The 20006-nt window shown below is 43.7% G+C and overlaps 1 protein-coding gene and 2 long non-coding RNA genes across 9 annotated transcripts; all 3 read left to right on the top strand.

The window, feature by feature from the left end:
• The first annotated feature begins 323 nt into the window (after nt 1–323).
• On the top strand, nt 324–6369 carry LOC130516475 (uncharacterized). Of its 2 annotated transcripts, XR_008947494.1 has the most exons (5): nt 324–3378; nt 3700–4653; nt 4820–5260; nt 5753–5840; nt 5943–6369. It is a non-coding gene; the product is annotated as an uncharacterized LOC130516475 (long non-coding RNA). The 2 variants fall into 2 exon arrangements; XR_008947493.1 differs by having other exon boundaries at nt 4820–5840.
• Nucleotides 6370–8713: 2344 nt separating this feature from the next.
• LOC130516397 (uncharacterized) lies at nt 8714–9700 on the top strand. Its single transcript, XR_008947475.1, has 2 exons — nt 8714–9029; nt 9191–9700. It is a non-coding gene; the product is annotated as an uncharacterized LOC130516397 (long non-coding RNA).
• A 253-nt stretch (nt 9701–9953) lies between these two features.
• LOC130516396 (uncharacterized) lies at nt 9954–19479 on the top strand. Of its 6 annotated transcripts, XM_057017456.1 has the most exons (4): nt 9954–10328; nt 13580–13755; nt 14018–14242; nt 14358–19479. In XM_057017456.1, the coding sequence occupies exon 4, from the start codon at nt 17308–17310 to the stop codon at nt 19117–19119; it is 1812 nt and encodes a 603-aa protein (XP_056873436.1). In that variant the 5' UTR covers nt 9954–10328; nt 13580–13755; nt 14018–14242; nt 14358–17307; the 3' UTR covers nt 19120–19479. The 6 variants fall into 6 exon arrangements, with proteins under 6 accessions (XP_056873436.1, XP_056873432.1, XP_056873438.1 ...); XM_057017452.1 differs by having other exon boundaries at nt 9955–10328; nt 14018–19479; XM_057017458.1 differs by having other exon boundaries at nt 10002–10328; nt 14018–15726.
• The last annotated feature ends 527 nt before the right edge of the window (nt 19480–20006 follow it).

Genomic DNA, 20006 nt, shown 5'->3' on the forward strand with positions numbered 1-20006 from the left:
TGCTGGGAAAATGTTGTTAAGGACTGTATTTTATTGCTGTAACATGGAATCTGGTGGGATCACAATCAGAAATTACACTATCATCAGAAACTACACTTCTGCAATTTGTTTATGTCCTTCTTCCAATTTTTAGAGTTGTGTGGAAGGAAATTGGCCTGACTGGAATGCTGACTCCAGCACGAGTAGCAAAAAAGTGGGAGAACCTTAAAAAAACAAGGTTTGTAATAATTGTTTTAAATTTGGTCTAAATGTGACAGACTAATATTTTTAGCAAATGTTGCCTTACTGTTTGAATTATTGGCTTATTCCCTATTTGTAGGAGCTTCAGAGACCACCAACAGGATCTGGCACTGAATCTGGGGATGAGGCAATAGGTGGCAGGCCCTCGATTTGGCCCCCATGCCTCATTGCCTCAGCCTGGGGGGAGAGCTATTCTAAGTCAGGCTCCCCATATTCAGTCCCAGATAGACCTGATGGAGAGTCAGGGACAGAGGAGGAGGAACCAGGGCCAGCACCACGCAAGCGCCAGCGGTGCGATAGGGTCCTGATAGGATCCTGGAGCTGCTGGAGAGGGCCGAGGAAAGGGCAACAAGAGAGGAAGCCAGGGAGGAGACACTTTTAAATCTGTTACAGAAACTGGTAGATAAAATGCAAAAAATAATATAGTGTGTAGTGTCCGAAAGCTAACTTTGAATTGAGTGCGCTACGTAGTTCACTCAATCCATGTCCCCCATGTAGTGAGTAGTGAATAGGGAACGAGTGTGTGGTTTCGGAAACAGCCTTAACTTTCGAACACTACGGCGCACATAAAATGATGTCATGGTGTCACATAATAATTACGAAACACTCGCCAGTAAAAGTGGCCAGGTCCATTTAATTATTTTAACCCATCCGAAACAGCCAAACACATTCAGCGGTCGCTTCTTTGGAAATGCAATATTTTACCCTATTATTATCTTTATATAATAATATTCAAATATTAATGTCAATTATAATAAAATAACAGTTCCTTATTATCTAAAATAATTAGTGTCCAGTGACATTTTCGCGCCATGACATGATGGTACATTCCCAAGTCATATTCCACTGTACTGAAAACATTTCAATAAAGGAATTTTTCATCACGAATTGGCTCCAGAAGTACTTTTCATCGTCTTAAATATTATTTTACTGCTATCCCGTCGTCTGGTGAGGAACAGACGACTCCGAAGGACAATTTTGGCTCTAAGATCCAAATGTCAAACTGTAAGTGAGGGAAGGGGGTAAACAGTGAAGGTAGATTGATTTCCACATTTATGTTGTGATCTTTTAACCTTGACACGGTTATATTTCAAAGTCTTGTAATTCTAACAAGCCTCGATAGATTTGGACTGGGGCTGCTGGCAGGCATTGTGCTCCTTGAGCGGAGCAGCAAATCGCTAATAGATTGATTAAAAATATAATTTAAAAAAACATCATTTTATACCGACGTGTCTCGACTAACTCGCAATCATCGGTTTGAGGACGTTAAATTAACCAGCACAACGTAAAACGAGCTAAAGCGCCGACTGGTCCGCTCAAATCTCCTATTAACTCAATACAGAACAGAGCGGGAAACGGCTCGGAACTGACAAAAGCTTCGTGTTTGACTCGACGTTTCTCCGTTACCCGGTGAGCTAAAACTTTTAACCTTGACACGGTTATATTTCAAAGTCTTGGGGTTCTAACAAACCCATCCCCGATAGATTTGGACGACGTTAAGCGGTCCAAATAGGCGTTTGAAAACATGGGAGGGGCTGCTCTCAGGCATTGAGCACGCTCTGGACAACATGGCGCTGCACAAAATACACTCAATTGTCATGCGGGGACAACAGGCAGACATGGGGGGGGGGGGGCAGGGACCGGCCAGAGGCTGAGGCACACCCTCATAATTTCTGCGAATTGTCCAGTCCTGGTTCTATGACCATTATGCATGTGTGTGTGTGAAAATATATTTGTTTAGACGAAAGATGCAAATGTTAGCTTTTGCATGTTAACCTCGGTGAAGTCACGCACCTCGCTCCATTTTCGCCACAGACTTCTCCAACAATGCCATCAACATGACTGCAGCTGTAAAGTTTCGAGTAATTTTAAAGTCATCTTAAAGAAACTTTGTCTTCCTGGAATACCACATACTGTACAAGAGTTTGAAGCAGTGCTAAAACAAGATTTGGGATCATGGTAGACATAAGCCTTCAGCACAAGGACCTGGATTTTGATGACTTCATCACATTAAGGTCAACTGATGACCTGAAAGATAAGGACACACTGAAGATAGTGTATGTTCCGCCTCAAATAATTCCAACAGCTTTCAAATTGACTATTTTTTCAATTATTTTCGCCACAGACTTCTCCGACAATAGTCGGTCCTGCTCCTATTGACACACACCAGATGCGCACACAGCCGGCTCCCCGTGTGTCCCCAGTGTTAATGCTAAAGCTTATTCTCTACGATAAAATTCCGCAACGTTTGCACAGAATACTTTCCAAATGCTGATAGCTGAATGTCAACAATCCTTATTCTTTGTTCTGTCATCTTTTTTAGGCTACTTCATCAATATGACTGCAGCTGCCTATTTCTGCTCCTTGCAGACAGCGTAAAAGCAAAACCTTCTACTTGGACCTTCTGCGAGAAAAAAAATCAGGACATACAATCAGATCAAACAATTCAGCATAGATGAAGCTAACTATCTCCATGTTGTGGAACAAAATAAGACCCTGGCCCATGACATTAAGGACTTGGAAGGTCTGGTTGCTGACTACCATCTGCTTGCTGGGACACCCCAATACAAGACAGACACTAAAAAACTTTACATGGAATACAAACGTCTCAAAGTCAAGAATGACAGAGAAACTTCTGCGTCAGGACCTGAAACGGGTGCACACATGGACAGGAAAACTTAGTGGTGATCTGAGCAGCCTGAAGGAGCAAACCAGCAATGTCGAGTCTGAGCTTGGTACCCACAGAACCCAGAGACGCACCGCAGACAAGAGTGAGAAGAAACTACAGGAGGAGTGTGAACTACTGACCAAACGTCAATGCTACTTCAGGCAAGTGCCGGAGGACCTTAGTCATGAATATAATGATCTCACGACCTGAACTGAAAAATGATGACGTTGGTGGTCAACAATTCAACAAAGGCCATCCAATCAGAGAGCAGCGCCAGGAGGTTGGGACCAGAAACAGAGCTCCTGCGTCAGGATCTGAAACGGGTGCACACATGGAAGGCAGTGAGAAGAAACTACAGGAGGAGTGTGAACTACTGAGCAAACGTCAATGCCCCCAATCCGACAGGTCCGGATGGGATCAGCTCCAGGCTCCTGAAGGCATCCTTCCTACAGTGCCCATTTGCAAACCCGGTAAGTTCATCTGAGTGAATAGTCCTGCTAAATATATATTGCATATATATATGCATATGCAAATGTTAGCTTTTGCATGTTAACCTCGGTGAAGTCACGCACTTCGCTCCATTTTCGCCACAGACTTCTCCGACAATGGTCGGTCCTGCTCCTATTGACACACACAGATGCGCACACAGCCGGCTCCCCGTGTGTCCCCACTGTTAATGCTAAAGCTTATTCTCTACGATAAAAGTCCGCAACGTTTGCACAGAATACTTTCCAAATGCTGCATAGCTGAATGTCAACAATCCTTATTCTTTGTTCTGTCATCTTTTTTAGGCTACTTCATCAATATGACTGCAGCTGCCTATTTCTGCTCCTTGCAGACAGCGTAAAAGCAAAACCTTCTACTTGGACCTTCTGCGAGAAAAAAATCAGGACATACAATCAGATCAAACAATTCAGCATAGATGAAGCTAACTATCTCCATGTTGTGGAGCAAAATAAGACCCTGGCCCATGACATTAAGGACTTGGAAGGTCAGGTTGCTGACTACCATCTGCTTGCTGGGACACCCCAATACAAGACAGACACTAAAAAACTTTACATGGAATACAAACGTCTCAAAGTCAAGAATGACAGAGAAACTTCTGCGTCAGGACCTGAAACGGGTGCACACATGGACAGGAAAACTTAGTGGTGATCTGAGCAGCCTGAAGGAGCAAACCAGCAATGTCGAGTCTGAGCTTGGTACCCACAGAACCCAGAGACGCACCGCAGACAAGAGTGAGAAGAAACTACAGGAGGAGTGTGAACTACTGACCAAACGTCAATGCTACTTCAGGCAAGTGCCGGAGGACCTTAGTCATGAATATAATGATCTCACGATCTGAACTGAAAAATGATGACGTTGGTGGTCAACAATTCAACAAAGGCCATCCAATCAGAGAGCAGCGCCAGGAGGTTGGCACCAGAAACAGAGCTCCTGCGTCAGGACCTGAAACGGGTGCACACATGGAAGGCAGTGAGAAGAAACTACAGGAGGAGTGTGAACTACTGAGCAAATGTCAATGCCCCTCTCTCATGACCTTCAGCTCACACATGCCTGAAACTTCACACTCTGGCCCATGCCCACCCCCCCCACCAACACCTCCCTGCTCCAGCCGTTTCCTCACAACACACCAGGTGAGGATGGCCCTGAAGAAGTACTGGGCCAGGAAACCGACGGGTCCGGATGGGATCAGCTCCAGGCTCCTGAAGGCATCCTTCCTACAGTGCCCATTTCCAAACCCGGTAAGTTCATCTGAGTGAATACTGTAGTCCTGCTAAATATATTTTGCATATATATATGCATATGCAAATGTTAGCTTTTGCATGTTAACCTCAGTGAAGTCACGCACCTCGCTCCATTTTTCTGTAAACCCATGAACCTTATTCTTTGTTGCATCATCTTTTTTAGGCTACTTCATATGATTGCAGCTGTAAAGTTTCGAGTCGTCTTGGATCATCAAATGAAGAAAATTTTGCCGTGTCCGAAACCCCACACTCATTCCCTCTTCCCTACTCACTGCATGGGGGACATGGATTGAGTGAACTACGTAGTGCACTGAATTTAAAGTTAGCTTTCGAACACTACGGCGCACATAAAATGACGTCTACGGCTGTGTCCGAAACCACCCCCTATACCCTACATAGTGCACTCAATCGCGTGGACGCCATTTTGAAATAGTGTCCGAATTCTTAGTGAGCATCGCGAGTGCACTCAATGTATCCCACAATGCACTGCAAAAAGTAGAGTACAACCGATGCACCTGGACTCGGTAATATATCCCATCAGGCTTTACGGTATCACGTGGTAATCTGTCGATGGCGGGTAAACGAGCAGACATGACGTACAAATGTATGTAATATTATGTTATTATTATTATATGGTATTTGTTTCACATATCTTACTAGAGCGTAAAATTCTTTCACTTTAGTTGAACATTGCTGCCTCCATTTTAAATGTTTTTTGCCTTCATTTATTTATACGCGACTATAAGCATTTTATTAGATTACGTACCGCTTTAATTCTGCCGTACTAGAGTCGGTGCATTTCAAATGCAAATTTAAGGTACTGTAGGAGTGGTATTAATATAACGCAGACTGATGGCTTGAATTGATTTCTTAAGGGAGTGACGATGATATAAATAAGATGATCCGATGCCGGATGGAGAAGGACTACCTCTTCTCGGGAAGAGGTTTTTGCTGCAGCAGGATGGGAGTGGGTGGTGGCAAAATGTTATTAAATACTGTATTGTATTGCTGTAACTTGGAATCTGGTGTGATCACAATCCAGAAACTAAACTGATGGACTTCTGCAATTTGTTTATGTCCTTGTTCCAATTTGTAGAGCTGTGCTGAGGGAAATTGGCCTCACTGGAAAGCTGACTCCAGCACGAGCAGCCAAAAAGTGGGAGAACCTTAAAAAAACCTACAAGGTTTGTAATAATTGCTTTAAATTTGGTCTAAATGTAACAGACTAATAATTATAGGAAATGTTGCATTACTGTTTGAATTATTCGCTTATTCCCTATTTGTAGGAGCTTCAGAGACCACCATCAGGGTCTGGGACTGAGTCTGGGGAGGTCACAGCTGACAAATGGAAATAGTTCCCGCTCATGGATGAGGCAATAGGTGGCAGGCCCTCCATTCGGCCCCCATGCCTCGTTGCCTCAGCCTGGGGGGAGGGCCATTCTATGTCAGGCTCCTCACATTCAGTCCCGGAGAGACCTGATGGTGAGTCAGGGACAGAGGAGGAGCAACCAGGGCCAGCAACATGCAAGTGCCAGCGGCGCGATAGGATCCTGGAGCTGCTGGAGAGGGCCGAGGAAAGGGCAACACAAGAGGAAGCCAGGGATGAGAGACTTTTAGATCTCTTAGAGAAAATCAAAGAAAAAATGTAAAAAAGTATATATTAAATTGTATAATTGTACTGTTCTGTTGGTAATATTAAATTGTTTAAATCAAGTTAACTTCCATCAAAGACTGCTTTCTTCGCATCATATGGTTGATAACAAATGCTTTATTCAAAGTGTGAATTTAATTGATACAGTTTTTGATTTTGAAATGAAAACTATTTAAATAAACACACACATAAAGAAATTGCATTTATCCAATTTGGATTATTTAATAACTATTTACAAAAATGGAACACAAAAGTCTTTCAAATTAAGAGGAACCAGCTAGGTTCAACAGACATCATGCTCCAAAACGCTGGATTATAAAGACCAGTCCTAAATGTAATCATGCTCTTGGAGAGCTGGTGGGAGGTGGGTTGGTGCTGACAGGGCAGCAGCGAGTCTGTTCCGAATTTGCTCTCCACATTGTAGGTCTGGCTGCATTTGACCAGTGTCATCTGACCCAAGTGCATCTTCTGAGGGTTCCATGCTGTCACCATTCTGCAAGCACACATTGTGCAGAATGGTGCAGCATGCAATGACCTTGGTGGCAAATGCAGGCTTCACCTCCAGAGCTTTAAAAAATATTGCCCGCCATCTGGTCTTCATAATGTTGAACCTGGCCACCATCATATTCGCTGGTTCTCCTCAAAAAACCACCACCTTATGTTCACTTACTTCTATGATTCTTATTGTCAGCAATGTGATGAAGAAGTCTGCAAAAAGGGTCAAAAAGTTCCTCAAACCCCAAAAGGTTAAACCGAGGAAGGAGTCTCCATTTGACACTGCAGATGTAGAAAATGCAGTTGGTGATGGTGGTCCTCAGTCATCTCTCAGCAAAGAGTTAAAAGAAATGGTCACACCTATTTTAGACATAGTTCCAGAAAAAGATTACGAAGGGGTCTTCACAGAGACCGCTACCGAGATCCAGGCCCTATCAGAAGACATTGCCACCATACTTACTGAAAACAAGGAGAAGCAGAATCCCTTAAAACTGTGTAAACAAAAGATCACAAATTTCTTTGCCAAGTGTTTTCTCAAACCCCGAAAGGTTAAACAGAGGAAGGAGTCTCCATTTGACACTGCAGATGTAGAAAATGCAGTTGGTGATGGTGGTCCTCAGTCATCTCTCAGCAAAGAGTTAAAAGAAATGGTCACACATATTTTAGACATAGTTCCAGAAAAAGATTACGAAGGGGTCTTCACAGAGACCGCTACTGAGATCCAGGCCCTATCAGAAGACATTGCCACCATACTTACTGAAAACAAGGAGAAGAAGAATCCCTTAAAACTTTGTAAACAAAAGATCACAAATTTCTTTGCCAAGTGTTTTCTGAACGTTTGGATCCGTCGCTTGATCAGCCAGCTGAGGAAACAACACCCCAGGCTGAGGAGAGGCGATAGCAGTGAATCAGTGAGGTCATAGCTGAATGTCAACAATCCTTATTTTTTGTTCTGTCATCTTTTTTAGGCTACTTCATCAATATGACTGCAGCTGTAAAGTTTCAAAATAAAATAAGACTCTGGCATCAGTTGAGATTGCTAAGGCTGTTGAGCAGGAAAAATTCCCTCGTATTCAGGAGAACATTGCCTCTCTTTCTAAACTTTGCAATGGCTACATCAGAAAGTGTTGCATAGATAGCGAGACAGCCAATAAGCTGGAAAAAAATGATGACGTTGGTGGTCAACAATTCAACAAAGGCCATCCAATCAGAGAGCAGCGCCAGGAGGTTGGCACCAGAAACAGAGCTCCTGCGTCAGACCTGAAACGGGTGCACACATGGACAGGAAAACTTAGTGGTGATCTGAGCAGCCTGAAGGAGCAAACCAGTAATGTCGAGTCTGAGCTTGGTACCCACAGAACCCAGAGACGCACCTCAGACAAGAGTGAGAGAAAACTACAGGAGGAGTGTGAACTACTGACCAAACGTCAATGCTACTTCAGGCAAGTGCTGGAGGACCTTAATCATGAATATAATGATCTAACGACCTGAACTGAAAAATGATGACCTTGGTGGTCAACATTCAACAAAGGCCATCCAATCAGAGAGCAGCGCCAGGAGGTTGGCACCAGAAACAGAGCTCCTGCGTCAGGACCTGAAACGGGTGCACACATGGACAGGAAAACTTAGTGGTGATCTGAGCAGCCTGAAGGAGCAAACCAGCAATGTCGAGTCTGAGCTTGGTACCCACAGAACCCAGAGACGCACCTCAGACAAGAGTGAGAAGAAACTACAGGAGGAGTGTGAACTACTGACCAAACGTCAATGCTACTTCAGGCAAGTGCTGGAGGACCTTAATCATGAATATAATGATCTAACGACCTGAACTGAAAAATGATGACCTTGGTGGTCAACAATTCAACAAAGGCCATCCAATCAGAGGCAGCGCCAGGAGGTTGGCACCAGAAAAGAGCTCCTGCGTCAGGACCTGAAACGGGTGCACACATGGAAGGCAGTGAGAAGAAACTGCAGGAGGAGTGTGAACTACTGAGCAAATGTCAATGCCCCTCTCTCATGACCTTCAGCTCACACATGCCTGAAACTTCACACTCTGGCCCATGCCCACCCCCCCCCCCCCCCACACCCTCCCTGCTCCAGACGTTTCCACACAACACACCAGGTGAGGATGGCCCTGAAGAAGAACTGGGCCAGGAAACCGACGGGTCCGGATGGGATCAGCTCCAGGCTCCTGAAGGCATCCTTCCTACAGTGCCCATTTCCAAACCCGGTAAGTTCATCTGAGTGAATAGTCCTGCTAAATATATATTGCATATATATATGCATATGCAAATGTTAGCTTTTGCATGTTAACCTCGGTGAAGTCACGCACCTTGCTCCATTTTCCTGTAAACCCGTAAACCTTATTCTTTGTTGCATCATCTTTTTTAGGCTACTTCATATGATTGCAGCTGTAAAGTTTCGAGTCGTCTTGGATCATCAAATGAAGAAAATTTTGCCGTGTCCGAAACCCCACACTCATTCCCTCTTCCCTACTCACTACATGGGGGACATGGATTGAGTGAACTACGTAGTGCACTGAATTTAAAGTTAGCTTTCGAACACTACGGTGCACATAAAATGACGTCATGGTGTCACATAATAATTACGAAACGCTCGCCAGTAAAAGTGGCCAGGTCCATTTAATTATTTTAACCCATCCGAAACAGCCAAACACATTCAGCAGTCGCTTCTTTGGAAATGCAATATTTTACCCTATTATTATCTTTATATGATAACAATAGATTCAAATATTAATGTCAATTAAATAAAATAACAGTTCCTTATTATCTAAAATAATTAGTATCCAGTGACATTTTCGCGCCATGACATGATGGTACGTTCCCAAGTCATATTCCACTGTACTGAAAACATTTCAATAAAGGAATTTTTCATGACGAATTGGCTCCAGAAGTACTTTTCATCGTCTTAAATATTATTTTACTGCTATCCCGTCGTCTGGTGAGGAACAGACGACTCCGAAGGACAATTTTGGCTCTAAGATCCAAATGTCAAACTGTAAGTGAGGGAAGGGGGTAAACAGTGAAGGTAGATTGATTTCCACATTTATGTTGTGATCTTTTAAACTTGACACGGTTATATTTCAAAGTCTTGTGGTTCTAACAAGCCTCGATAGATATGGACGACGTTAAGCGGTCCAAATAGGCGTTTAAACACGGCAAGTTCCGATCGCCAATGTGTGTGAGAGACGAGGGAGCAGCAGACAGGCAGTGGGTATGAGGGGCTGCTGGCAGGCATTGTGCTCCTCGAGCGGAGCAGCAAATCGCCATAACTCTGTCCCAGAAGCTCATAGATTGATAAAAATGAAACAAATCATTTTATAGCGACGTGTCTCGACTAACTCGCAATCATCGGTTTGAGGACGTTAAATTAACCAGCACAACGTAAAACGAGCTAAAGCGCCGACTGGTCCGCTCAAATCTCCTATTAATTTAATGCAGAACAGAGCGGGAAACGGCTCGGAACTGACAAAAGCTTCGTGTTTGACTCGACGTTTCTCCGTTACCCGGTGAGCTAAAACTTTTAACCTTGACACGGTTATATTTCAAAGTCTTGTGGTTCTAACAAACCCATGCCCGATAGATTTGGACGACGTTAAGCGGTCCAAATAGGCGTTTGAAAACGGATGGTTCTGATCGCCAATCTGCGTGTGGCGGGGAGCAGCTCCCAGTCAGTGGGTATGGGAGGGGCTGCTCTCAGGCATTGAGCACGCTCTGTACAACATGGCGCTGCACAAAATACACTCAATTGTCATGCGGGGGCAACAGGCAGACATGGGGGGGCAGGGACCGGCCAGAGGCTGAGGCACACCCTCATAATTTCTGCGGAATTGTCCAGTCCTGGTGCAATAACCATTATGCATGTGTGTGTGTGTGTGTGTGTGTGAAAATATATTTGTTTAGAGGAAAGATGCAAATGTTTTTTGCAAAATGCTTTTGCATGTTAACCTTGGTGAAGTCACGCACCTCGCTCCATTTTCGCCACAGACTTCTCCGACAATGGCATCAATATGACTGCAGCTGTAAACTTTAAGTCATCTTAAAGAAACTTTGTCTTCCTGGAATACCACATACTGTACAAGAATTTGAAGCAGCGCTAAAACAAGATTTGGGATCATGGTAGACATAAGCCTTCAGCACAAGGACCTGGATTTTGATGACTTCATCACATTAAGCTCAACTGATGACCTGAAAGATAAGGACACACTGAAGATAGTGTATGTTCCGCCTCAAATAATTGCAACAGCTTTCAAATTGACTCAGTTATTTTTTTAATATCAATGATGTTTAGTTCTACTTGTCCTGCTAACTTTATTAGCACAAAGTCAATGGTCCTTTCAGGGTCCTTTAGCTTCACACACAGACTGTTGCTGTCCCAGGGCATCAGTGGCATGCCTATTTCTGCTCCTTGCAGACAGCGTAAAAGCAAAACCTACTACTTGGGCCTGCTGCAAGAAAAGAATCAGGACATAGCCGCAGAGATAAGCAAACTTGAAAATCAGATCAAAAAATTCAGCATAGATGAAGCTAACTATCTCCAAAAAATAAGACCCTGGCCCATGACATTAAGGACTTGGAAGGTCCGGTTGCTGACTACCATCTGCTTGCTGGGACACCCCAATACAAGACAGACACTAATAAACTTAACATGGAATACAAACATCTCAAAGTCAAGAATGACAGAGAAACTGAAAGGAACAATATCATTTTCATGAAAAGGGCAGAAGTAGAAGAATCCATGAAGAAACTCCAGAGAACAAATGGCATCTTTAAGTAGGCTGTAGAATCAATGTGCCCTTCAAAACAGAAAGACTATTTCTCTATGGCAACAGCAAGTTTGGAATTGCTGGAAAAAAATGGATATCCTCCAAGAGGAGATAGACCTCCTTGTGAAACGAAAGGAGGATTATGAAGCAGAGCTGGCCCACAACAATGATAAAAGGGAAATGTTAACACTATACAAAGAGCTGACAGCCAAGTGGGAAACTGCAGGCAGGTAGGAAGGCTCAGGACCCACAGGGGCTGGAGCCTTTAATAAAAAAGATGGAGAAAGACTCCAAGGAACTTGCCAGCATTAAAAAACAGCTTGCAGATCTTGGGGACAAAGAGAAAGACATGAAACAGAGGATCCACCAATTCTGAGACTATTTGAAGGAATATGACATGCTAAAGATGAGAGAGGAGAAACTTGACCAACTCCTGGCATCAGTTGAGATTGCCAAGGCTGTTGAGCAGGAAAAAATCCCTCGTATTCAGGAGAACATTGCCTCTCTTTCTAAACTTTGCAATAGCTACATCAGAAAGTGTTGCATAGACAGTGAGACAGCCAATAAGCTGAAAAAAATGATGACGTTGGTGGTCAACAATTCAACAAAGGCCATCCAATCGGAGAGCAGCGCCAGGAGGTTGGCATCAGAAATAGAGCTCCTGCGTCAGGACCTGAAACGGGTGCACACATGGAATGCAAAAATTAGTTGTGATCTGAGTAGCCTGAAGGAGCAGACCAGCAATGTCGAGTCTGAGCTTGGTACCCACAGAACCCAGAGACACACCGCAGACAAGAGAGAGAAGAAACTACAGGAAGAAAGTGAACTACTGACCAAACGTCAACGTTACTTCAGGCAGGTGCTGGAGGACCATTATCATGAATATAATAATCTAAGACAAGAACTGATGAAAAGTGAGTAAAAACAAAAAACACTAGAGGTTCTCAGCGGTCTTTCAAAAGCAAAGTCCTACTCATTGGCCCAATAACAATGCTGCTGAATGACAGGAAGGAGGGGGGCTGGGGATGGAACCTCTCACCCAGGTTTTAACAGTATAAACAGACGGACACAAGCAACACAAAAAAAACCAACACATCCCGACCAGTGCCTCCAGTTTGACTCCCACCACCCACTGGATCAAGTTGGGAGTGTCCCCCTTTGTCTCCCCTTTGCCAAAAAATTACCCACCACATCCCAAGGCAGGAAGAAGGAACCGGACTACATTAAGACAGCTCTCAAAACATCTGGCTACCCAGAGTGGGCCTTAACCAAGACTTCTAAAAAATGAGACCCTGTCTGGTATCTCTGAAAAATTTAGGAGGATCCTCCAAAAACATGACATACCAGTTCAGTTCAAACCAAGCAACACTCTCAGGCAGAGGCTGGTACACCTGAGGGACAAGACACCAAGACAGAAACAATGTAATGTTGTTTATGCTGTACAGTGCCAGGAGGAATGCAAGGAACTGTACATTGGTGAAACCAAACAACTTCTCCACAGAAGAATGGCACAACACAGACGTGCCACCTCTTCGGGTCAGGACTCAGCAGTCCACTTACATCTAAAGTAGAGCGGGCACTCCTTTGAGGACAGCCAAGTGCTGGTACTGGACAGAGAAGACCGCTGGTTTGAGAGGGGTGTCAAGGAAGCTATCCATGTCAAATTGGAAAAACCATCCTTAAGTGTTTAACACTAGCAGTCCCAGCATTTTTCTGTCTACCTAGAAGACCCACATAGGGGCCATTTGGCCCGACCGCTGTTCCCGAATACACTAATCACTCATTTTGTTATGGTAATGAGGCTGTTAGTGGCAGTGTGTTGGGTGAGGGGGTCACACCTTACTTCTGTGTGAATGTGAGAATGAGGAATAAAAACACATTCTATTCTAAAATGTGAACATGTAAATGTCCCATGTGACCATAACGACTCATGTGACTGCAACCAGACAATTGTTTGATGGATAAATACCTCTGCACATGGACTATCGCTTCAGTTTCCTCAAGAATTTTGTGGTGAAAGAAGCTCCTCTCCAAGGAATGAAGATGCAGAGAATCAACACTCAACAGGCATTGGAAATGATCCTGGATGGAGCAAACCCTTGCGACTCGGATGGAGAAGACATCAACCTTCAGGTGGATTCAGACTCCGAGCTGTCTCAGTCGTCTTCAGGTAAGATTTCATTTCATATTATTTCCTATTTTTTATTTCATTTCAGTGAGGAAGTTGTAAAATATAGCATCATGTGAATAGCATTTTGTTTCTGAGTGCGGACTGCCGTCAGTTTTGTTTGATTCTACTTCTCCTGAGGTGTCTGCACCTTAGCCAACCTATTTGAGATGTTCTGGGATTATTATTATTAGCTTCTATGCTTGCATTTGTGATATCATTTGACTTTCCCATTGCTCATAATTAAATTTTTTTCACACTACAGATGAGGAGACTGCTCCCCAACCAAAAAAGAGAGCTCGGCTGGGGACTGATGTGACAGAGACTGCGAAAGACGGCACAGTATGGCATGAAGAACAGGTGGGAACGGGTCCACATTTCACCCCGCCATCGCCATACAACGCAGATGGAGAGCCAACAGCTGAGGCCAGGAGGTCAATCACAAGTCGTCTTCAGAGCTTCCTGTGTTTCATCACTCTGGACATGCTTGGTATCATTCGAGACTGTACAGTTCAACATGCAAAGGAAACGGATGTGGATTGGTTCATGGGCCTCTCTGAACTAATGGCATTTATTTCCATCACCATTATGCGGGGAATCATCAGGGTGCCATCACTGCGTGACTGCTGGTCGAAAAACCTGGGAAGCCCACAGATCATCGAAACCATGTCCCGAGGGCGTTTCCAAAACATCATGCATCACCTGCGCTTTGATGACAGAGACACCCGCAGCGAGCGAGCACAGACCGATAAGTTTGCTGCAATTTCGAACATATGGGGATTGTTTGTCACCAACTGCATCACATCCTACATCCCTGGTCGACACATCACCATCGACGAACAACTTTTCCCGTCCAAGACTCGCTGCTGTTTCCTACAGTACAGTAAACCAGACAAGTTTGGGATCAAGTTTTGGGTGGCGTGTGACTTGAAAACCAAATACGTCTGCAATATCCTCCCATGTCTTGGCAAGGACCCCACTCGGCCTCGTGGGGAGAGAGTGTCTGAGAGTGTAGTCATGAGGCTGATGGAACCATTCCTGGACAAGGGCAGAAATGTTACCACGGACAATTTCTTTACATCACTGTCACTTGCAAAACAACTACTTAGCCGGAATACAACCATCCTCGGCACAGTCAACAAGATTCCCCAAGAAATTCCACTGTCAACTAGACAGATGCACCGCAATGAATTTACCACCCAAGTATTTTCAACCACTGGTGCCACACTGACGGTGTATGCGCCCAAGCGGAAGAAGACTGTATATGTTCTCAGCAGCATGCACAGCATGATTCAGACACAGGATACCACCAAAAAGAAACCAAACACCATCACACTCTACAACACAACAAAGTGCGGTGTCGCTGTCATGGACCAGATGGTGCGAGAGTACACTGTCCGCGCAGGAACACGGCGCTGGCCGGTAGCAGTGTTCTATAACATGATAGATATGGCAGCACTGAATGCACACGTGCTCTATCAATTATGCACCGGGAGGCAGGAGAGACGGGTGGATTTCCTGCTGGAGCTTGCAAGAGAGTTGGCTCAAACCCATGTGGATATGAAAAAGACCCAAAAGGAACAATTATTTCGGCAACAACCCTCCACACCACAACTAGGAAAAAGAGCCAAGTGTCAGGCTAAAATTAAATGTAGGGACAATAATGCAACTGTGCGCTGTGTTGACTGCTACCGATATACATGTGGGAAATGCCGAAAGGAGCAATGGCAGTGCCAGGATTGTGAGTGACTGCTCAAATGTATTTCACTCATAATGCATGGTTTTTCATTCTTTGTAAATATGCTTGGGTTTCTTTTGTTTCTTTTTTTTTTTTTTTTTTACTATTTTTAGCACAAAAATAACAATTACTTCTGCAACAACCCTCCACACCAAAACTGGGAAAAAGTTGCTTTTTCATTCTTTGTAAATATGTTTTGTTTTTTTAACAATAAATGTCAGTGTGTTGATCCCTTCCTTCCTGTTGATCCTTTCCACTGCATACAGCTCATGGTCCAGTTTAAGTCTTTATGGCTATGTTCACTGAGGTATTTATCCATCTCACAACTAAAGCTTGCTCTCAAAAGAACCTCCTGAGCTGTAAGGTATGTCCCCTCCCCCACACAGGTTCAAGTGGCTCCGGCCGTGTGCCACTAACAGCCACATTTCCATAACAAAATGAGTGTCCACAGGGGGGACTTGGGGCCAATTGGCCCTCTTGTGGGTTTTCTAGGTAAAAGGCCAAATGGCCCCCTCTCTGGGACTTCTAGTGTTAACGTGGTGGGCTAAGGCACTTCCTGTCACCCACATACAATGCAGTCCTCCACTCCTTCCAACAACAAACCAAACATTCACACCATTTCAGGAGACCTGGTGACTCACTACTGAGTGATCCAGCAGACAAAGGGGAGACACACCAACTGAAACTAGGTGAACGGCCCTACCAACGACCCTGCCAACGACTCTCAGGTGACCACCCAGATCATTAGCATGCTAATGGTCCACAAGGGCTACATTTTCCAGCTCTATCCCCAGCGAGTTCAGAACTGAAGAAGCCTTCTGGATAGAAGGTGAAACGTCTTCAAAAGAGAAGAAAAACAGTCCTGTTGACACAAAAAACTACCTTGGATTTTAACCCTGAACAGGGACTACCTCTAAAGCAAGGGTTGGCAACCCATGGCTCTAGAGCCGCATGTGGCTCTTTAGCGCCGCCCTAGTGGCTCCCTGGAGCTTTTTCAAAAATATGAAAATGGAAAAACCTGGTGTGAATATATTTTTTGTTTTAATATAATTTCTGTAGGAGGAAAAACATGACAAACATTCTTAAAGATTTCCAATGCTGTAAAAATGTGTATAATAAATATTTAATTTTAACATCTCATTATAATGGAAGTTAAACTTAAAGCACCATCGTACAGCAGAGTGGTCACTTGGTGCGTCATTCTCTCCAGGATGCACTGCAGAAAACATTAACATTTAATCATGAATGCTCTTTATGTATTTGTAGCCTACTTTTGAAAGTAGGTTAATATAGCTAATATAGACACTTACAGCATGTGTTGCCTTCATAATAAGGCTTATATAAGGCCTTTAATTTTCACGGCACCAGACAGATTTGCTTTTTGTTTTTTTGGTCCGGTACGGCTTTTTCAACAGTTTGGGTTGCCGACCTCTGCTGTAAAGTGTTAAATATGCTATTGTTGGTCGATGAGGGTTCTACAGAAACAGCAGAGAGGTGTGTAAGATTACATCCTGGTCTGGACCCTGGTTTGTCAGGTCACTTTGGGTCTAATAATAATAGGGATCCTCCTGAGCATCGACTGAGATGACGCAAGGTGTGAACAGGACAGATTAGTATGCATGTTGAGAAATGATCTAGGCCTAAGATCAAATACATTTATTAATGTTGAATATATAGGTTATGGTCCTTTGATGTTGCTTAAATGTAAATTGATCAATGTAAACCGTCTTTCAACCTACTTCAGCATTTTGCAATGTATTTGAGTAAAATTTTAATATTTTTTGACAATACCATATAACGAAGGAACTTAACACACAATGAAAAGCGGCAAGACCACAAAAAACATACTTTCGGAAGAGGTGTTGACTGCCGACACACTTCGTCCATCAGTTGATTTATTTTTTGAAAGAATTACAGTAGAACAGTGGAACTTAATAACACTGGGTTTTCCTGATGACGTGACTAAAATGCTGTTAGCAGATCTTATTTTAGATCTGATAAGTTCTGTGATTACAGCCATATTAACAGCAATCCAAGAAGATCCAAATTCAAGGGGGAGTCTCATGTCAGGATTGGATGAAAGGCTGCGAAAGAGCTTATCTGAAGCATTGCACATACCCCATCATGCTGATGATGTTTCTATTAGATGCGTAACGGACATAATCAAAGAAGAGGTTGAAGAAGGGCTGGACGCAATCTTCTCTGGTTCTCCTCAAAAAACCACCGCCTTATGTTCACTTAATTCTATGATTCTTATTGTCAGCAATGTGATGAAGAAGTCTGCAAAAAGGGTCAAAAAGTTCCTCAAACCCCGAAAGGTTAAACCGAGGAAGGAGTCTCCATTTGACACTGCAGATGTAGAAAATGCAGTTGGTGATGGTGGTCCTCAGTCATCTCTCAGCAAAGAGTTGAAAGAAATGGTCACTCCTATTTTAGACATAGTTCCAGAAAAGGATTACGAAGGGGTCTTCACAGAGACCGCTACCGAGATCCAGGCCCTATCAGAAGACATTGCCACCATACTTACTGAAAACAAGGAGAAGAAGAATCCCTTAAAACTGTGTAAACAAAAGATCACTAATTTCTTTGCCAAGTGTTTTCTGAACGTTTGGATCCGTCGCTTGATCAGCCAGCTGAGGAAACAACACCCCAGGCTGAGGAGAGGCGATAGCAGTGAATCAGTGAGGTCACTGGTAGTTGCCGTGACATCACTGCTTGATAATGACACCTCATTGGTTGATGGGTTCCAGGAGTTGACCTCCAGCCATAAGTCTGTTTTCCACCAAAGTACCAGTGAGTTATTGTACAGCCACTTGTTGGCAGAGACTGGCAGTAAAGACACTGAGTGGAACGAAAGATTATATGCTGACATCAAGAAGAAGGCCTGGAAATTTCAGGGGCTGGTAAACTGGTTCCTAAAAAATCGGGTTTTCAGGATCATGGAAAAGATGAAAAGTCTTTCACCAATCCTGGGAGATGCAGTAGAAGGTCCAGCGGTTGATAATGGCCGCAGGGTAGCAGTAGAAGACCTGTCAGAAGCAGCAGAACTTGAGGAGGAACTTGAAGGTACACCATCTCCTCACTCTGCCATTGAACAAGCTGAAGAATTGGATACATTTTTATGCGAGGAGGAACCAAGAGAAGAAGCTTCAGTTTCGCTTGAAAAACATCGAGACAGTTATGAACCCCCTTCGGTAATTGGGGTGGAACCACAGCAAATTAAGGAAATGGAGTCAATGAGAGCATTTGTCCAGTTTTTAATTGAAAAGACTCTTAATCACATTTACGATGAAGCAAACATTGTACCTCAGTACAACGATGAAGTCCTCAGTGCTCTCCTTGCACACATCTGGCCCCGAGTCTGGGATAATGATGCAAATCTAAGTCTGACAGAGAAATCATTTAAGAAGATGGACAAAATGATCCACAAAGCCTTCTGTAAAAAGCTGGGCAATCCGAACGAGGTCCTGTTCATACTAAAGTACTCGGAGGAGTCAATCATTGAAGAACATACAGTCCGTATTGCCAAAGAACTCTTGAGACCATCCAAAAAACTAAACATCTTCCAGAGACCTGCTGTTTCCTGGGCTGAGTTCTGTGGCGCTCCTCGTGTTGGAACAGAGGGCTGAAGGACTGCGACAACAGGAACAGTTCCCCAAGATTTAGCACATTTGCTTTTCTGCAAAGAAAGCCACACAAGCTATTTGTTAGCATGGACACCCATCTATAGGTTTTGATGTAATTGTGAAATGCTGTTATAGTTTTTAACGATTGCTAAGACATATTTCTTGAAACCTACCATCTTTTTGTCAAAACTGTAAACGCAAAACCCATTTTCAAACTACATTCACCAAACCTCTGACAAAATCAGACACCACAAAACAGTTTTATCTGTTCTCAAAATATATTTGTTCAGCTCATTGCACAAGCCAGTCAAAATCAAAACACTCTAAAGGAGCATTCAATAAAAACTACATAAGAGAAATGGAAAAGACCAGGTCAGGCTAGCAGACTTCATTAACACCTCAGGCAATGTTCTTTCTTGCCAGGCAACAGTGTCCCAGATCCAGCCTTGGTAACACTCCTCATGTATGTATGTCACCACAGGCCAGTTCCATGGCTTGAAGGACAGTTTTTTGTCATATAAAGTTGTCAACCCTGTTGCTTAAGAACTCCTTTATCAAGATACTAAGTTGCACAGGATACTTTCCCTGTCCTGCAGCTCATGCTCCCAATCAAGACATTCCAGAGACTTGCCAGGAATGTGAGAAGACGTTGGGTGTTATATGGCCCCAAGGTGTCCTGACGGTGGAGAACCCCATGATTATAGCTGTTAAAACTGTCACGTTGCCACCATGGACTTCAACAATAGCCCATTGATTAATTATGTTGGCTTCTTCTCTTCATCAGAGTGAAGGCTGTGTCAACCGCAAATGTATATTCATGGGGTTTTTCCAAATAATCTCATTCAAAATAGTTGTTTAGAAGGGCAATGTACAGCCCATCATATAGGAGG

Source organism: Takifugu flavidus, chromosome 19 (genome assembly GCF_003711565.1).
Source record: "Takifugu flavidus isolate HTHZ2018 chromosome 19, ASM371156v2, whole genome shotgun sequence".
Taxonomy (NCBI): Eukaryota; Metazoa; Chordata; class Actinopteri; order Tetraodontiformes; family Tetraodontidae; genus Takifugu; species Takifugu flavidus.